The 18975-nt window shown below is 37.9% G+C and overlaps 3 protein-coding genes across 3 annotated transcripts in view; 2 read left to right on the top strand and 1 right to left on the bottom strand.

Moving 5' to 3' along the window:
• LOC105439210 overlaps positions 1-6188 on the top strand; it is a 10765-nt gene extending 4577 nt beyond the window's left edge. The window contains exons 2-4 of the mRNA XM_030983727.1: positions 1712-1870; positions 3297-3577; positions 6063-6188. Of these exons, the coding sequence (XP_030839587.1) occupies positions 1712-1870; positions 3297-3577; positions 6063-6188 (566 nt within the window). The remainder of the gene's footprint in view (positions 1-1711; positions 1871-3296; positions 3578-6062) is intronic.
• A 931-nt stretch (positions 6189-7119) lies between these two features.
• LOC115923290 lies at positions 7120-12328 on the top strand. The gene is made up of 4 exons (XM_030983728.1): positions 7120-7201; positions 7927-8058; positions 9223-9319; positions 10356-12328. Exons 1-4 carry the CDS (start codon positions 7120-7122, stop codon positions 11761-11763), a joined length of 1719 nt encoding a protein of 572 aa, XP_030839588.1. The 3' UTR covers positions 11764-12328.
• A 2269-nt stretch (positions 12329-14597) lies between these two features.
• Positions 14598-16208, bottom strand: LOC100892999 (XK-related protein 4-like). Its single transcript, XM_003730551.3, has 2 exons — positions 15669-16208; positions 14598-14811 (listed from the first exon to the last, which is right to left on the bottom strand). Exons 1-2 carry the CDS (start codon positions 16070-16072, stop codon positions 14598-14600), a joined length of 618 nt encoding a protein of 205 aa, XP_003730599.2. The 5' UTR covers positions 16073-16208.
• Positions 16209-18975: the final 2767 nt, after the last annotated feature.

Consider the following 18975-nt stretch of genomic DNA (forward strand, 5'->3'; position numbering starts at 1 on the left):
TTTGAAATAATCATTCCTACATCGATGGAGGTGCTACATAAATAGTCTTTGTTTCCCCCTTTCAAAGAATACTTCCACCTGTGTATCATGGAGTGCACTGCTTGAGCATAAATTAATAATGATTACATAACTTTTATGAGCACATATCAAGTATTCATTTTGTCTCCGTGTATTTCACAAATTGGTCTGCAGTGACCTTTATCTATTCATGCTCAGACTGCAACCGTGAACTGGCTTATTGATCCTCATTATCAAGTCCCTCGGATAGGACTGAGAGCGGTTGGTTTTACTAGCTTAGAAGTTTACACTACTCTCACAGCCTTCAGGTAAAACAAACCAGTAAACCATCATAATGAGATAAAATAATGAAAGCCTATACTGTCATATTCATTGATTCGATGGTCTGCACAGGTCTCCAGGTGCAGTACTATTTTTTCAGATTGAGCGGCAAAATATCAGGAATGTTTACTGTGTCAAGTGCGGAAGTAGTGTCTAGCATTTACAAAGAAGTTGTCATCTCAAACATAAAAACACCTGCTAAGGACCTGACTTTAATATGCCAGAGTGAATTTAGATCATGCTGGTGCTTCGGTGAACCCATTTAGGGCGTTAACACAGTCCGAGAAATAACTATAGCTTCCACCTATTCAGCGCCCATCTGCCGGATGATACTTATGAATTAATCCAGTTTTGCCATATAAACGCAATAACGGCACTGTTCTTTGTTAAAAGGGACTAAAATAAATGTATAACATTTCCATTAATGGACAGAAGATTATTAATATGCGGAGAATATTCTCCTTTTTCTCCATTTTCGTGAAATTTAATTGATGCCACATTCTATGTTCTGCACACATAGAATCTATCATGCCAATTAGGTATGTGTAAAGAGACTAAGAGAGTTACATTATTTTACAGGCAGCTGATTGCCACACTATACTCACAAAGGTGAACGACCTGATTAAAGAAACTAAAAACCCTTCCTTAGCTTAATTAGTTAAACCACAAACAGCAATGCCTTTCCTGAAACAATCAGCATGTAGTCCTTGGGTTTGTATGTCGAGCATATATTATAAAAAGGTCTTTCCGTGGTTTCCGGTGACGATTATTATTTCCATTATGCCGATATTTTGTGTATGTTGCTTCGTAAAATACTGATAGCATTTTACACGATAAAGGAATTGAACTTGGCAGGTAAAATTCTGAAGCTGTTAGGAGGGTAATGAATAGCTTTGAAAGTCAATTCTATTTGTCATTGTTTAATTTATCGCTTGGTATTCCTTTGCACTGTTTGTTTTTGCATTCATATTTTGTATTTTGTATTGGTCTTTATTTATATTTGTATTTGTATTTGTATTTGTATTTTTGTGTTTTCTTTCTAAATTGCACAAAAACTTCCCCCATTTTGGATTGTACACGAGAACTGAAAACAAACAAACAAATATTCATATAGGCCTAGATGTTAATAATTATGAAGGCTACCTCAAAAAGTGAGGAGTATCTCCATATAGAAGCGGCTTTGAATACGTAATCATATTGTATATAGCCTATTAAGGGTGAACTTGTGTGGACACAACTGTATTGTGGTTATATCAAAGGACACAAAATGAACTCCTTGATGGAAATAACCAGAGGTTTGTAACATTATGAAACAGTTCAGTGAAGCAGATTCAATATAGCATTTTTTTTTTTTTACCGTTTCGTATTTCAGTTCTTGCACAATGCACTTTTGATGAATCAGAGAACTGTGGATTTCAGGTCATCCCAGACTTAGATGGTGTTCATCATTGGGAGCTATGGACTCTAAGTCGTGGGGGATCATTGGGGAGGAATTGCCCCCCTAGTGACCACACCCCTGGACTTAACCAAGGTAAGTTACACCTTGTTCTTTCAAGAGAGGTTCAATTGGCGGAGTAAGGCATAGCGTTCCATACACATTGGTGACATTGTAGATAGCCGTGTGGATGATTTAGAGTTCCGAATATAATTTTTTAGATCAAAATATGTGTCATTTCACTTCTTTATGGCCTGATCTAGTTTATGGTAGGGCTATAAGCACCATAAATACAATGGCCAGATATACACTAATAAGATATATGGTGGGTACAGCATGGGAGATTTTATTTTTGCCTTGCCCATATAGCAAATATGAATCTCAAGGCAGTGGCACAGGAATCCGTATATTGGCCAAATACTTCGATGCTCTTTCCTTTCTTTTCTACAAAAGGGACAATCATTTTGGTTCAAATAAATCTTCATCTGGATATATTTCCAGCTGGATATACCAGTGGCGCGGTAGCACTGTTCGCAGCCGTGTACGGTTGACAGCTTGGGCTTATAGTTCAATTACGGAAAGCACATGTTCATATCAATTAATTAGGGTTTGAATCTCAGTGTCGAAATAAGGGATAATTCAGGTTTCTATTTGTGTCTGGTTTGCCGGGCTAGGAGCACGGAAGCCATGTAGACGAATTGAAATCTGGGAAAATCAGAGAGCTTTGAAGCAAATGCAGGCAGGAAATGGAAAAACATAGCAATAAATTATCGGCTCCATAGTATATAAAGCTTTTCTCTCCTCCCTTCCCGAAATAGAAACGGCAGTTCTACGAACACGTTGCCCGAAAGATAGTAATTCTGAATACAAACTGGTTTTGTGTTTCATTCTCTCTTGTTTTCTTTTTGTTTCCTTGGGGGGGGGGGGGGGGGGCGAGGGGCTGTGTATGTTTTGGGTAAATGTGATTTACTCTTTAGACTAAAAAAACAAACAAACCCCATTTGTAAAAATTAACACAAATATTTGTAATACCTTCCAGAAATAAAAAATTCTACTAATTTATGTACTTAAACATCAATAATCAAGTTTTTCATCCAATAATACCTTAAGGAATTAGGAAATTCTTACTCTACGTGAAGCATTTGATGTGGTATTGCATAATTAAATTGTTGACCACCTACTAGGTGAATAGAAAATACCCATTGATTACTAATGATTCCTGTGATTAAAGCCCAACTGAACTACTTATCGCTATGTGCGCCCTCTATATACAATGTAGCAAACAATGCGTAATCGGTGACCATTGGTCCCCCATGGTCCCCATTTTTCTCATGTTAATTGAAAGCTGATTTGATGAGATACCCACCTGTCAGTGACCATGCAGGGAGTTCTAATCCCTCCTGGCCAAACTGGTGCAGATGGGCATTAAATCTTTCATACGAGCAATGGATCTAAATGATAATTCATTTGTATATTAATTAATCAATGACATGTTGTATTTGTCACTTGCATCATTGTCCAGATTTTTTTGCGAGCAGCAAGTCCCTGGAAGACACGGCGGCGCATGAATTTCACACTTTCACCACCAAGATCATCTCTCCTGAGAAGAACTTCACTTCCGGTATGGGTCGGATCTCTTTCTATTACTACCTATGGATAGCAGACGACCCTGAAGGAAACGAAGACACCTATCCTTCCCTGAATGTCGTAGGATGCGATGGGGCGCTGATGTGGACTAAGATGAGTTTTACTGCTGGCTGGCTCTTTGTCGAGATCGATTTCCCGTGCCCAACAGCCGGACAAGTTAGTTATTACTTTCTGTAATCTTTATAGTTCAAACTTATAAATGTTGCAAAAGGTATGCTTTCAGTTTTGGTTTTTATGAAACCATTTTCTATAGGACCTAACAAATATGTTTTTGTTTTGTGGTAGGATATCTTACTTGTCATTGATTAAAAGAAACAAGAACCATTCTAACTGAATTATTGCTTTTAAGTAAGAAAGGTAGCCATTTATATTGGTCAACCCTTGCTTAAATTAATAGCCTTCCAGCTTTTTTTATAAGATTGAACAAGTTGTCCCAGGCTAATGGCCTAATCAGCAGAAACCTAGTAATAAGTTTAATTATAGTTTATAAATTGAGTGAATGCAATTCGAATGTCGCTGTTTAATCATTACAGACGAAGGCACATGATCCCTATTCCGAACTATATACATCTACCTCGGTTGGTAAAAGTACTTCATACTGTTCGATAAAATATTGCGTGCAAGAATCTGATATTGTACTCGATTGTTTTCAAAGTATAACCCCATAGTGCACTTGCAACTATAATAGATCAAAAAGTTTAATCCAGATGGTTGAATGAAATCACCTCAAAACGGTCAATCGACAAACCAGACAAGGAGTGAAATATAATGGCCGTTGTATTTTCTTCACCGTGTTAGCTGAATTTATCACTGACTTGGTATTTTTCGGAACCAAGGAAGAGTCTTTAAAAAAATAAAAAAATTGTGATGACAAGTAGCAAACATCTATTGTCAATATTCACCGAGTGTAAGTTGGTTATGTTCTTTGATGCATCTTAAAACCGACATTTAAAAATGTAATGCCTCGATCAGCCTAAACTCAGAAATGTTGATTAGCTTTGAAAATAGGGGATATCTGTTGATATATCAAAACCATCAAAGTTCTGTAAAATTATTCTTAGTTTTTTAATCTTGCACAGAGCGGATAACTTTTCTCTAATACTTTTATACTTCACAGTAAAACAATCACTCTAAAAACAATACTGCTACATACGTAGGTAAAATTGATAGAATAAGGTGATAGCCTGAGAGAGGGGATACGTGTCAGATGAGGAGATTAGCTTGTTGTCTGGTCGTGATTGTAACGGGTTTGGATTACTGAAAAGGAGATTGAGATTGAGAGAGAGGAAACCGAACCGGAATGACAGGGTACTATAGATTGTTAAAAGGTTACTTTTTAAGGTCATCACATCTGTTTAAATCAGTATTTGACAATAGGATTGTGTTACAATGAAATAAAAAATAATAATTGTAGGTCCTTGTATAGCACTCATGGCTGTTGAACTTGACACTTTGGCGCTCCTCAATTATTACCCCGGCTTTGGCATGGCGTCCATTTTACCGCTCTAACATTTCAAGTAATTTATTCCTGCTAGGTACCCATTACCTTACTTGGTGAGTGTGGTAAATGTAGATTAATGTGGCAGTGATTCGAACCCCAAACCCTGTGTTTTGTAAAAAAAAAGATATGATTGCTTGTTCTGTCCTGTCCAATTTCAATCTTCTCGGAATCAATCCGTCATAGTCAGCACATTCAGAAAATAAATATCGAATTGAATGTTAATTTCAATCATTCGCGATTCCATAGTTAAAAAGCATGATATTCAGGGTTACGAGCCGGGGTAATAATCGGGCAGCACCATGAGCATCACGACGTGACGGACATGTGCGCTATATAAGGAGCCATTATTATTATCATTATAGTCTTTGATTGTCGGGTGCACCTACAGTGTAATGTTAGTTTACTAGGACATTCTCGACACCTCACCATGTAAAATAAGAGAGGGAATGCAAAACATAATTACATACAGATGTGTGCACGAAATGATCACACCTAGAACTTTCGAAACACCAACCCAAGTCAATTTCAGTACGTCATCTTTTGAAATGTGAGAAGTGAGAACATCACCATGACATAATAAAAGTCCAAACTAATTAGTCCAAACGCGGTTTCTGTAGGACATAAAATAAGGTAGTGAAATTACCTAAAGATGATTTCTCGGAAGTCCTCGCGATCGTGTTGCACAGTTCATACATTTAGTTTATCTTTCTCAACCACATTGTTGTTTTAGGCTTTACACCGTCAACAATCATTACTTTAAACCTTCCTTCTTCTTTTATATATTATGATTATATCGAGCTATGATTTTAACTAAATGTCTCTGTACTTAATGTCAGATCAGTTGCACTTCTTTAAAGCCCCACTGCACTACTTTTAGCTAATTGCGCCCTCTACGGTATACAGCCAGTAATGCCTAAGCGGTACCCGTTGATCCCCATGATGCCCTTTTTCTTATGTTGATTGAGAGCTGATTTAATGAGATAAACACCTGTCAGTGACCTTGAAGGGAGTTCTAATTCCTCCATGCCAAACTAGTGCAGAGGGGCTTTAAGAGAGGTAATCAAAAATTTGGAGTGATAACATGCAGACGTTTGCAAAAGATCCATAGTTCACAAGTTCGCTTTTATATTTCTCAATCAGATAATGTTTGAGGCATCACATCGGCGACCAGGCTCAGGGGTAGCTATTGATGACGTCAAGATCCTCGAGATTCCATTCTTCACAGGAGGTAATGATATCGAAAGAAAGATTTCGATGGTTCAGTGACACAAAGACGTAACTCCATATTTTGCCAAAATGAGTCTTTGATATCAAAATGTTCAGAAAAATGTTGGCTTTCAGGAAACACAAACTCCACCCAACACCCCATTAAAGTCAATGGCTAACGAAAATAGACTTAACTCCTTAAGGCCCAACTGCTCAGTAACACATAAACCACTTTTTCTCAAATGGCCAAAATGAAGTTACGTCTTTGTGTCACTCATCCCTCGATTTGATAAGCAATCTATTGGAATCGAACCAAACAATGGAAGTAACTTCTTCATTTCTCGAAACCGTCAAAAGTTTAAGGTTCATGGAAATCCCATTAGGACAAGTTCAAATTCCATGCCCTGCTTTTTATGAGATATCCATGAACTTTAATCTATGAGAGCAGTTCAGAGAAACTGGCCTCTGATCCCCAGAGAAGGGGAAATCTTAGATGTTGCGCCTCGAAGTGTCCATACAATTGGTCCATCTCTATAATCATGAATGGTTCTGTCTGTTAATGATTGGAGAAAATTTCATACCCCTACATATCTTCCAGAATCCATTCGACCAACAGTTGATATATAAATTTTGGAAATGTTAGGGAAATTGTGTTAATGGATGATTTAATTTAGCCTTGCTTTTATGCGCCTTATCAAATTCAAGCCGTGTTCTCACGATGGCAATTTTGGTGGGCGTAAAGGTCGTGTTTAGAGCTAGTCGGCGTTAATATGATAAGGTCGGCGTAAAGGTCGGCGTAGTGACCGTCTGACCGATAGTCGTGTTAGCTACGCCGAGCTTTACGCCGACTGATTTACTCCTGGATTTTCCACAAGTAACGCGCAGTATGGAACTCGTAGTATCTGTGACCTTTCACAAGTGTTATTTGTTTACAATCGAAAATGAAAATTAGATTTCGCGCGGTTTAGATGCGGAAGGTGGGTTGAGGTCGATGGTGCGGGCGCCACCACTTCCAGAAGTTACTCTGAGTACGACTGGGTCGGTGGAAGGCCGTGTTAACTTAATCGTGGCAAGTTGGTCCGAGTAAGAGCGTGTGGACAACAAATGGTGTCATTCAAATATTTATGGAAAATGTATTGTTGCAGGGAAAAACTTACGCCAACTAGGAATCCCCGTCTAAACATGGCTACTAATAGGCCATTTTCGTAATGTAACCAGATGGACATGTTTACACTAGTGCCTCGATACGAATTGTTTCATTCACCTGAAACAAATACTTTTAAGAGTCAGGATGGAAATGGCATATATTATGTTTAGCTATAGATAGGACCAGATCCATCTATACACAGAGTTTGGCCAACCCAGTTCGAGTTGGACACAATGTGGAGACTACTGCTTTGTTGGGCAAGCACAAAACAAAATAAGAAATAACATGTTGTGACCCAGTGAAACCAAGTTGGTAAAAATATGTATGTAAATGGCTCTGGGTAGGACAAGATTGCACGACGAGAACGAGAACGTGGACTGCTACATGTGACATCCTTTTAAGGCGATGTGACGTCCTTTTAATAATTCGTATCGAGGCGCTTCACGAAGGCATGTGCATACATTTTGGTTACATTACGTAAATGGCCTATTAGGCCTAAAAGAAAAATTAACAATTTAATAGAGATAGAGATGTATATCCGTGTAAAGATCTATATCATTCAGTCGTCTATTTGATAAGTTTCGTCATGCATCATGCACAGAGATATAGTAATTGAGTACTTTCCTCCATATACCTTGATTTCACTAACAGATTCCGGAACACCCAAGCCCCGTACTTCAGGAGTGGTTCCTCAACCATCTAGCCCGTCTGCTACATCCAGCCTTTCTGATATGTCAAATGGGCAGACAACCGTAGCTTTGGGCATGGCTTCTGGGAACGGAGGTGAGTATGGAAAAGGTTCTTCAAAACGGACACGATCCTACAAGACGCTGGTTTACAAATGGTCCAATTACGAAGATAATCAAGTATCCGACCATCCGACTCAGTATCTTAAAGACAATGGCCCGAATTCACAAAGGAGGTTTGTCGACAAACCTATGTTTAGACGCGTTTTGACGCGTTTCAGACCAAGGTTTGTCTGAATCATGGTTTAAACGCATCGAAACGCGTTATATGACGCACATAAACCTAGGTTTGTCGACAAACCTCCCTTGTGAATTCGGGCCAGAGGGTGTCGAGTACTAGTAAAGATGAAAATGAATTATGATCTATCTCATTCTGGGTTTTTCTAAATCTCATTTTGGAAGAATATCATATCTCCAATGACCCTATAATCGAAATATAGCTGAACGGTTTGGACCGAACAGTCATTGAACATGAACAACGTGTGTGTGCTCCCATATACCCATTTCTGTGTTCGGTGCCCTTGTTTGTCGGCAGCTCTGTGTCAATTCCATATTCATTTTGGTCATCCTACAACTTCACAGAATATGTCAGTACTACAGCCCCAACCTTCATCAATTGCTCGCAGGCAGTTTCTTTTAATCGCATGTTTGCTACAAAATATTTTCTTTAAATCAATTCCAGGCCAAACTTATGTTTAATTTCGTCCATTGTCTTACGTGACAAAACTTAAAAGGCTTACAAAGTGAGGGAAAGCCCAGCTTTTGGGCAGGCGATTCGTAGAGACTCGTTTTCAACTTCTAACATTTACACAATTTAAACGGGGAAAAGCCCCATATTCAAATACATTCATTCTGTTCATATGTAGGTAATTATACGGGTTTGCTATTATTTTAAATCAAATGATAGTGTACACGCAGATTTTTATTTACACTAAGGAGTGGTTTACACTAACGGAATATATAATGGTATTTTTGCAGTATGCATTGATGTCAACATCCTTGTGATATTACACGAATTATCAGTGGATAACTGCAACTTACATGACTTATCGGCTAGTTCCTTGAATTCGAGTTTTGTGTCATAGTTTGATAACTTTCTTAGCTCCACTTCACAAGTCATAATACATTCTCGTATTTATTCTTCACACATCCACTCGAGTCGCGGGTATTTATTGTCCATTTCTATGTCCTTTTTTTGAAGATCGAATAGTCATCATCGTAGTTGCCTGCTTCCTTGGAGCCGTACTGATCTTTGCAGTCAGCATCACAATTCACTGCTACTTCTGGAGGAAAAGAAAGTAAGTTTTTTATAGTCAAAACGTTTGAAGGTAATATGATTTTCATCCAATCGTTCTTTTTGTCTACTCCTTCCGGCTGCCACACGTATAAGCTTCGGCAACAAATTCTCCGCGGTTAACATCCTACACTAACCATCTTCTTAAATTAAACCCTGCTTCAAGCACTATATAATAACCCATCCTGTGCCCTGTTTCAACGTTTTGTTAGTTGCAAATGATATTGATTTGTATCAGATTTGCTTACAACCAAATTCAACTATTTCAGTAGCTTATAATCATGGAAACAGTGACTGTAACTTGTTGTTGTCACAAGTGTTATGAACGGGGCTCAGAACCATCAATGTATTAAATCGAGAACCCAATTACAACCTTAACCCTACACCTGCAACTAAATGCATTCCGGAGCACTTGTCACATTTGCAAATGTCACCCTCTTTCTAGCTCCTTTCATTCTTACTTTTAGATTCCCTACTTCCGGCACCAACTATAAAGGTTGATCATAACTGGTTAAGAGACTAACAAGCCCTTAGTTAAATCTTTGGTGATCTTGAGCGTATATTTTTTCCCCTAGTTTTGTATTCATTGAATTACCATTTACATATTTACCGACAGTAATGCCGATATGAATTCGACCACTTTCAACAAATGAACAATGATGGATAAGAAATCTACTGTTTGCAATAAAGATCGACGGTGATGTTGATAAGTTTCGGTAAATAATAATAATAATAATACTCAGTTTTTATATAGCGCTTATTACAATCACTAAGTGCTTCCAAACTTGGAGATTATTACCCTGGCTTTAGCTGTGCTGCCATTACAGCGCTGTAGCATTTAAAAGAATGAATTCCTGACAGATACCCATTTACTTTTTTGGGGTCGAGTGTGAGGTTTTAGGCGTTATAGTTAAATTATCAACATTTACATGTCCAGTAAAGCAAGCTGTTCCCTCGTATCATCCACTCGTCATAAATGGCGATATTATTCGAATACTACTCAATATATAATTTCAACAAACATGTTTAATCTTCTCCAGGCGAGCCAACCAGCGTCATCTGACGGACAACACCAATGGCCTTCACGTGTCTAACACCGGGTATGACTTCCTGACAGGAATCGCCGGGGTGAACAATGGCAATGGATCCAACAAGAGCAGTGCAACAGAGACTACCACTTTGTCCACTATCAGCAAGAGCGTTGGGGGACCTTCCTATCAGATGGAGGTAGTCTCAGAGAAGCGCAAGGGTAGTGGTACCTTCGTGAAACGAGGTGAGGGGTGTCAGGTACCAAAAGGAAAACGGCGCAGTATTGGCATGGTGCATTTCAGGCGAAGCAGAAGCAGCAAGGAAAAGAGCTTTGAGTATTCTGAGATTCCGGATAGCACGTCACCTACGGACAAGAACGTATATCAGTTCCTTACGACTCCGAGGAAAGAGGCGAACGGGAAAACCCCAAAGCTCGGTGAGATCGGTCGCTCGGCGAAGATCAGTGACGCCGATCGAACGGCGAGGGTTAGGAGAAGCAACTCGTTACCGTCCAGGAATAGTGTTGAAAGTACATCAAGCAATAGGGTGGAAGGGCCTTACCATATTACGGATCTCATCGGTAATATCACTATTGACAATGCCATCTTCCCGTCTATGGAAACGGTCGCATATGATGATCGTTCATTGGATCGAAAGGAAAGTGTCAAATATGATCTACCCCAACTAGTCCAATCAAGACAAACCCTACCGGCATCGTCTAATCTTGAATATAAAGCGCTCGAACCTAGAAAAAGATCCAATAGTTATGACGTACTGCAAATAAGTACACCAACTCTGATCTCTCTCAGTGACGAATCCGTAGGTGACAATACGCATCTGTATAAAGAACTCGAAAGACAGGACGACGACGACGATTACGATTTCCTAGATCCAACCACAGTCACAGGGAAGACACCACGTGATTCGACAGATTTCGAGAACCCTCCACAACCACCACCTGTCTCGGCAAAACCGATTTCGCCATTCATGCCGAGGCCCATGGCACATGGGTCTAACACACAGTCTCCACTCCTTGCCGTAGTCATGTCAGAAGAGGGGTCAAAGACTTTGGAAAGCGCCGTAGTCGTCCGCGACCCCAAGTACTACACGCTCTCCCCAAATCTGGTGCGCGATGCAAGCTACGATTATCCCGACATGGTGGTGGGTGATGACGATGACAGTCCTGGAGACAAAGCTAGTGATGTGGACTCGAACATATACGAGAGCTTTGAGCGCCCAGTAACGCCAAATGATAAACGCAAGCGATCAACGCCGAATTCTCGGCAAAGTTCAAAAGAAACTAGCATTGACGTTATTATTCCCTGCCTTGATACTACAGCGAAGAAGGACAAAAATACATTCATCAAACAACAACAGCTCGCGAAATTTCTAGACGATGACTATGAGAACGTTGCATAAACTTTGCACAAATTTTGTATGTTCTTCACACGATAATGTTATTGTCATATCTTTTTAAAATATGTTATTGAATACAAGCGACATATCTCCTAAACAAATAATATGGTTTAATATAATTCAAATGCCTTTGCTATTCATATCCAATAGCTTTTTTCTTCATAATAAAGAATTTAATATTGATGTGGAAACACAAATTGTGAACTACTTATATTATGAGGAGACATGTTCAAGTGTTCGTTGTTGTATGAACATTGTTTTCTATTTCAGTTTATTAGGAGCTGTTTGTTTTGTATATTATATATATCATTTCTACTTTTGTAAAATTGGAAACGAGTGTGTTTTTAGAAGTTATATTTGATAACGTTCATGCACCTGCTGTACACCTCAATATGTATCCTACAAATTGTCTCAAACAAAGTTTGACAGTACTAAGTACTTCTGTTTGATACATTTATTTTAAGAGGAAGAAAATCATAACTGTACATATTTGTCTATTTATATAATTAGTGCTTGTCGAGTAACAGCTCTAATAGCTGCTTAGTTACGGAGAAATAAAAACAATACACCAAAAAATCCTAAATGACTTTGTTCCTCATAATTATATTATATGATAATGATTGTTCAGGTGATGGAATTTGCACGATAGAACCACAAATATTACTAGGTAAGAATATGCAGAATGGAAAAGTTTCCAATTGCTATCCTTATTCACATTTCCTTAATTAATGAGAAACCCACAATAATTATTTCAGAGTGCATCATAGAGACTGTAAAAGAGAGGGAGAGAGAGAGAGAGAGAGAGAGATAAAGAAAGAAATTGAAGAAGATATACCGAAATATATGGGATCATGCTTTCAGGGGCATATTTATTTCCATGAAGACTTATTTCTAAAAGAAAAAAAAATAATACATCATATCGTTGATAGGAAAGGGGAGTTAACATTTATCAAAGAATTTCAGAAAATGAGTTTAAACAACATTGAAATAAATTTTAAAAAACAGTTATATGAAGCCATTCCGTTCTCATGGAAAACTCTTTTGAATATAAATGAACATCCTTGTAAGGATACCAAATAAGTTTAGAATTTATTTTTAACGGAAAACCACACTCTTGGCAATGCATATAACATCAAAACATCTCCATAGTACATTGTTAAAGATGAGAACGGAAAATCTTATGCTACATGTAACCTAGAACGTCCATATAATATGGTCGAAAAATGACACGAGAACAATTTTCTTAAGACCCAGAAAATCCACTTAGGACAGAAAGCTGAGGGAATTTCAATATAAAATTGTATAGAATTTAAATGTATACGAATAAGCATCTACTTACCTGCAAACATGCAGTGAGCAATCTTAGCTGCTTTTGCGAAAAACACAAAGAGTGTTATGAACATCTGTTTTTATTTTACCTGTGAGAAGCTAACAAGTATTTGGAAGGACTGTGGTGACTTTTTTGCTTTTTGTCTGTGACAGATTTAACCAATCACCACAGGCAAGAAATTCATATCGGAATAAAAGGATCAAATGCGGGAGAAGAACAACTGTTAAATCACAATATTTTTTTAACAAAACATTTGACTTTTAAGTACAGTTCAACTACAAATAGACCCCCAATTCCTCGAGAAATTAAAAAAAGAATTCTAGAAAGTAGACAAGAAGAAAAGGAATTGAATTGAATTGAATTGAAATTTATTTCCATCATCATGACAATAAATACAAAGATAAAATATGGAATTTCATAACATGTACCAATATCAAATTAGGGGGGGAAAGGGCACTTTAACACTTCACTTCAGAAAATGGGACAACCTCCAGAGATATCTATTTTTAAGAGATTAAGAGACCGGGCTCACCATTACAATAATTATAACATTTCTGGACAAGATAAACATAAGACTACACCTCAACTAATAAAATAAGCAAACTCTAACTTCATGCATGTGATTCGTCAGGCATTAGAGTTCCATGGCGTCTCCATTTATGAGAGAAGAAATACTGGTGTCGCTTCCGTTCTGGTAGTTCTTCTATGAATGACCTTTCACTAGCTCCGCCCTGTAACTTTAAGGTGACATCCCTGCTTTCGGTATTTTCTCCCGAATTTGCCTCTTTGCCCCACGGTGTTGGTATACAAAATGGTATATCGTCGGTCGGATGGCAAGATATATAGTACAAGATCATGACCAGGATTCCCACGAAGAACCCGCCCCAGACGAAGCCAAGAGCGGGAATGGCATATACCTCTTCCTTCGACTCTTGCTCACTATACCATAAGGCAAGCATAATGGTGTTTTCAATGAATATCACCGTGTAAAAGGCGAGCGCTCGGTATCTTGTGTGGCCGTCTTTCATGTTAAAGAAGCAGAAGATGTGGATAATGCCTATAACTGCAATGAAGGGTATCTCATCATACATTGCATCGTGGAATTGTGTCTTTTGCCATTTCAGCCAAGCGGTCATAACCACTATTATTTCTACATTACTAATGTGCTTTAATTTGTATATTCCCCTTTCCTTAATATTTATTTATAATCTGCATGGTTCAACCGTACCTTGTATTTCTCTTTATATATACGTGACTTATTTCTTTGATTTCTCTTAAGTTCTTTGATCTTCTTTCTTCCCATTCTTGCTACCGTATTTCTTCGGTATGTCGGTCTCTTGCGCTGCTGGTGTAATATGAGGAAAATATATATTCATTTTGTTTTCCTATACCCCATCGGTTTGATCAAGCAGTGAGACAAACGGATTCAGAAATGTAGCTCAGACACAGAACTATATTTAGAAGAAAAAAAAGCTTGGAAGTGATGAAATAGGGGTGGGGTCAAACGTTAATATGTGAGGGCCTTGAAGATTGTACCTGTCAACCAGTGGAACTCTTTGCTCTCCAACATGATGTAGACTTGTAAGACAAGCTGAGGAGCTGATTCCATGAATGCTTCTTGAAGACGTAACATACTGATATCACGATACTCGAAGATCATCAGATTGTAGTATGTATAATCGTGACGACTCCGCAGGCCATATTTTACTGTGCGCCAATATCTGTGATTGTGGGCGAATCGTAAAGATGTTGACTCATCGGATACTGAATTATTATATTCTTAATAGGTTGCATACATAAATCACCCTGTTCAAGACTTAGTATATAGGCAATGGGATAAATGAACATTTAGATTTCTACAAATTTCACATAATATGTAAACAGAATATCAAATATTAATGCAATTACGGTCGGATTAATGTGCCTCGGCATCAATAAGGGTTGCGTACCGAGATTGTTTGATTGTGTTCTGTCTTACAAAAGAAAATGAGGTTTTAATCTATCTTATCATATCTCTTTATCAACAATGTATTCCCAATCGAAAGTCTACCCAACCACCAATAAAAGAGCACCTTAATTCTGTTCGATAGTGGGGAACTAATAAAAAAGAAATTATAAATACTGAAGCTGAATGGTTATCTTCACAGAGTTGAAATTTCATACCATGTCCAACTCCTGTCTGGCAAGCTACATCATATGACTAATCACTGAAGGGGCAAAATTCTGATGGGGCATCAGTTTCGTGCATTGGATTTATGAAAGTGGAAAGGCCATAGATCGAGGGGATTCTTATTCTCAGTTTGATTTAGCCCTCTTGATATTTGTCTCTACGTTTCAATCCCGCCCCTTTTAAATTTACTTTGTAACCATTTCTGCTCTACTTTCGTATCTACCCCTTTTTCCCTTTTTTAGACCAATCAGTGTCGAAAAGCCTAAACTGCAGTGCAGGTGCTTTGGGGAGGAGCTTATGGGTTCTCGCATTAATATTCTACATGCGCCTTTCGTATTTTTTTTTTGGGGGGGGGGAGGAGACGCCAGAACCACTACTGCTAAAAAAAAATCTTACTTTTTGTCATACCTTTTAATCGCTCCAAGCTGTAATACATGCGTAGCTAGCCACTGACACCACGCCCATAGCTTCTTCTTCAACGCTTTTGATTCGTACTTTGTTTCCTCCTTCATATCTAAGATGTACCATCGAAAGCTAAAGTACTGCAGGATAATCGAAGGCACAAACACAAAGACAAACGTCATGATACTCCATAATATATCGCCTCGTCTGAAATACTGTACGCCGACAACAAGATCTGTTACGAAATCCGCTATGTACAGCGCCATGCCAACTATAAAAAACATGGCGTCGAACAGGGTGAATGTGCCTTCATGTTCCGACGATTCACAAGGGCTCGTCTGCTCACTGTCATCACGACTCGTCAAGTTGATTTGGATGTTTTCGCCATCATCAGTACCGTCCGTTGACATGTTAAATAGCCTATGCTCCAGGTATCACCTACCTTGCAGAAATCAACACCTGCTTGTGGCCAAAACCTTTACTTGTTACATGTGCCACTGATTCTCCGGAACCTTTTCACAGCGTGCAAAGCGGTATCGTTATCATTTTTTCTTCGGGTTCGGAGAAATTGTTCTTACAATATTTACATCATTTATGATCTGAGCTATATTTGCTTTTGTGGTCCAAATTCCAACCGAGCGACAACGAGCGTATACATACTTAGCTTCAAGTGGTCATGCCCTGGACGAATACAACAACTTGTATTGTGTACATAGCAATTGATTTTGCGGCCCATTAGTATACAGGTACAAATGTGGATATAGGGCAGGACGAAGTTAACTCCAACATCTATTGTAGACGTGTTTAAATGTAGAAGATGGGAGGGGGCTAGTGGATATATTAGGACAGAAACATACCCCCCCCCCCCCCCCTCTCTCTCAGAAAAAACACAAACGTGAAAAACCCTTTCATAAGATGCTAAAATTGATCATTACGGGAAGAAATTCACACTCGCATCTTCACGCACACGAACATAGGCGCGCACACACTCACAAACTCACACGCACATGCGCGCACACCTCTCCAGATTCAATTCAATAAAGGTTTTATTCACATGACATTATGGCAGCCGAAGCTGAATTGCAGGTCATTTACAAGATATGTTGGTTAAAATACATGTAAACATGTAAACATGAAATAAAATTAATGACATATAAAAGGATAATTATACTAGATACATTCATACGTATAATAGACAGGATCATTAAACATAAAAATATACAAAATGCATGAAGCTTACTTTTTTAAATAATAATCAGTTAAGAATAATTTAAGATTTGAGACGGTCGCATCGAGTCGCGAAATAACGTTTATATGGGGGAAACGGGTCAATGTCTCGTTGTTTGCCTCTTATTTTTCAATTTGCCAATGACATACGTACATTAGATACGTATATATATTTTTCTGTTCGCATGAGTCAAATGATGGATCAAAAATTTAGAACTGAGGGCGAGAAACTAAATGGTTCGAAGGAGAAACAAAAAAGCTGTAAAATTGTCATTCTAGCTCATTTATTTTCGCTCTTAAAGAACAAAACAACATAAAAGAAAACAAAACATTAAACAAAAATGTAATGTTCATAATTACATTAGTAAATATAAAGTAGGCTAAGGGATCATAAGCATGATTAGAGCGATGTTGCTTGTCTGCAGTGAATCCATATGAAAATACAGCAAAGGCCCAGTCGCACATCTATAAATCTGTAAAGGGCAATCCAACCTTTGTATTTAAAGGTAAAGACCAGTTATGGTCATGCGATTGCATTATGAAAGAAACGTTGTGGAATCGATCAGAAAAGGTTGATCATCTAGCATCTAGCATCTGCAAGGTTCTGGAATCATCAAAATGATAAGAAATTTGGCCCATTCTTCGTAAAGTTACAAGCACTATACACAGAAAGATGTATATGGGACTACCCTATATCTCTCACAGACCATGAGAGAAACAAATTTACCAAATATATGAATTAGTAGGCGGTTTCCCGGCAAATTTTGTATCATCATGTATTAGTCAAAACATATTCTTTCACATGATTGGTAATGAGAGCTTCCATTTCATTTTTTGAAATTGGGGCGTTTCCAATACTGGTCTTTACCTTTAAAGGGTTCATTTGTATGAAAGCAGAATAAAAAGAGAATCTGGAAGACGAATATTTGAAGTTAAACAGACCAATAATAAGAAAGTTAGTTTGAAATATTATGTGACCATTAAATCTTTGCAAATCTCAAGTTTGCAATTTGATCACTGGATTGTGGTGTATTCATGGACTCATCTACAGTTTGTAGTGTACACAAAAAATATCAATTACAATTTTTCTCCTATTGTTGGGCACTATTTAAAATGTAATATGGATAGCATATTATTAAAGGTCCTTCATAAAAATGACCGTCATGGGTTATACCTTTTCAAAAATTAAACTTTTAGTCATTTTCTGGGTTGAAACAATAGAGAAAGTTGTCCTGCACTACGTCACAGTGACATTACCAAGTCAGTCAATTTGAAGTGCTAATACGTAAAGTGATTACAACTTTTTTGGTCCGATTTCGTTCAAACTTTCTCCAGTCTACTTCTATCATTTTTCGGCTTTTGTTTGGATTACTGACTTCATGAAGGTTGGAATTCGTTTAAAACATTATAAACGCAACGAATGGAGGAAAGTACGACAGATTATGGAAATGACAGAGAAGATGCGAGAACACCGCAAGCGGACTAGAAGAAGTACAAGTTTCAAAGAAAATGTATGGCTCGTCAAATGTAAATACAAAATAATATTTATAATATATATAATATGTATTCATGAATCTTTTATTGAAGATCTTCGATGTACTGCAATAGTAAGTAAGGGTAAAGACTTTTACACTTGATATTGTATCGATATTCGTCGAGATCAATATGAACTCTTGCAATTTCTAGATCGACTTCATGTACATAGTGTGTTTCATTAAAAATGCATATACATATTCAAAAGTGTTATGATGAAGTTTTGTCTTAGAGGAAAGTGTGCATGGCTGGATGTTCACTTAAATTCTCGGCTTCGGATTGAGTAGAGTATTGTTGTAACCGTTGTCAAGCCCATTATTCAATGACAATGATTTTTTATTTCTTTAACGGCCCCTTCTGGGGCATGGAAGAAATACAGTTGAATAGTACATAATAATGTTCAACAATGATATTCATATGGATTTTTTTTTTTTAACACACACAGAAAGTCTTTAAAAACAAGAAAATCTTTGGCAGCGAACAACAAACAAAATGAAGGCAAGCTTTAGGATATCGGTATACTTAAAAAAAAATGATACCCTACATCCCAACT

The sequence above is a fragment of the Strongylocentrotus purpuratus genome, unplaced genomic scaffold (genome assembly GCF_000002235.5).
Source record: "Strongylocentrotus purpuratus isolate Spur 01 unplaced genomic scaffold, Spur_5.0 spur5_scaffold_13, whole genome shotgun sequence".
NCBI lineage: Eukaryota > Metazoa > Echinodermata > Echinoidea > Camarodonta > Strongylocentrotidae > Strongylocentrotus > Strongylocentrotus purpuratus.

Excerpts from the sequence above, each read along its gene's own strand:
- LOC115923290 (XM_030983728.1), top strand. The coding sequence starts at position 7,120 with ATGGTGCGGGCGCCACCACTTCCAGAAGTTACTCTGAGTACGACTGGG. Across the intron at positions 7,202-7,926 it reads TGTTAACTTAATCGTGGCAA|ATTCCGGAACACCCAAGCCC; the intron begins GTTGGTCCGAGT and ends TTTCACTAACAG. Across the intron at positions 9,320-10,355 it reads TACTTCTGGAGGAAAAGAAA|GCGAGCCAACCAGCGTCATC; the intron begins GTAAGTTTTTTA and ends AATCTTCTCCAG.
- LOC100892999 (XM_003730551.3), bottom strand. The coding sequence starts at position 16,072 with ATGTCAACGGACGGTACTGATGATGGCGAAAACATCCAAATCAACTTG. Across the intron at positions 14,812-15,668 it reads CAGCTTGGAGCGATTAAAAG|ATATTGGCGCACAGTAAAAT; the intron begins GTATGACAAAAA and ends CCACAATCACAG.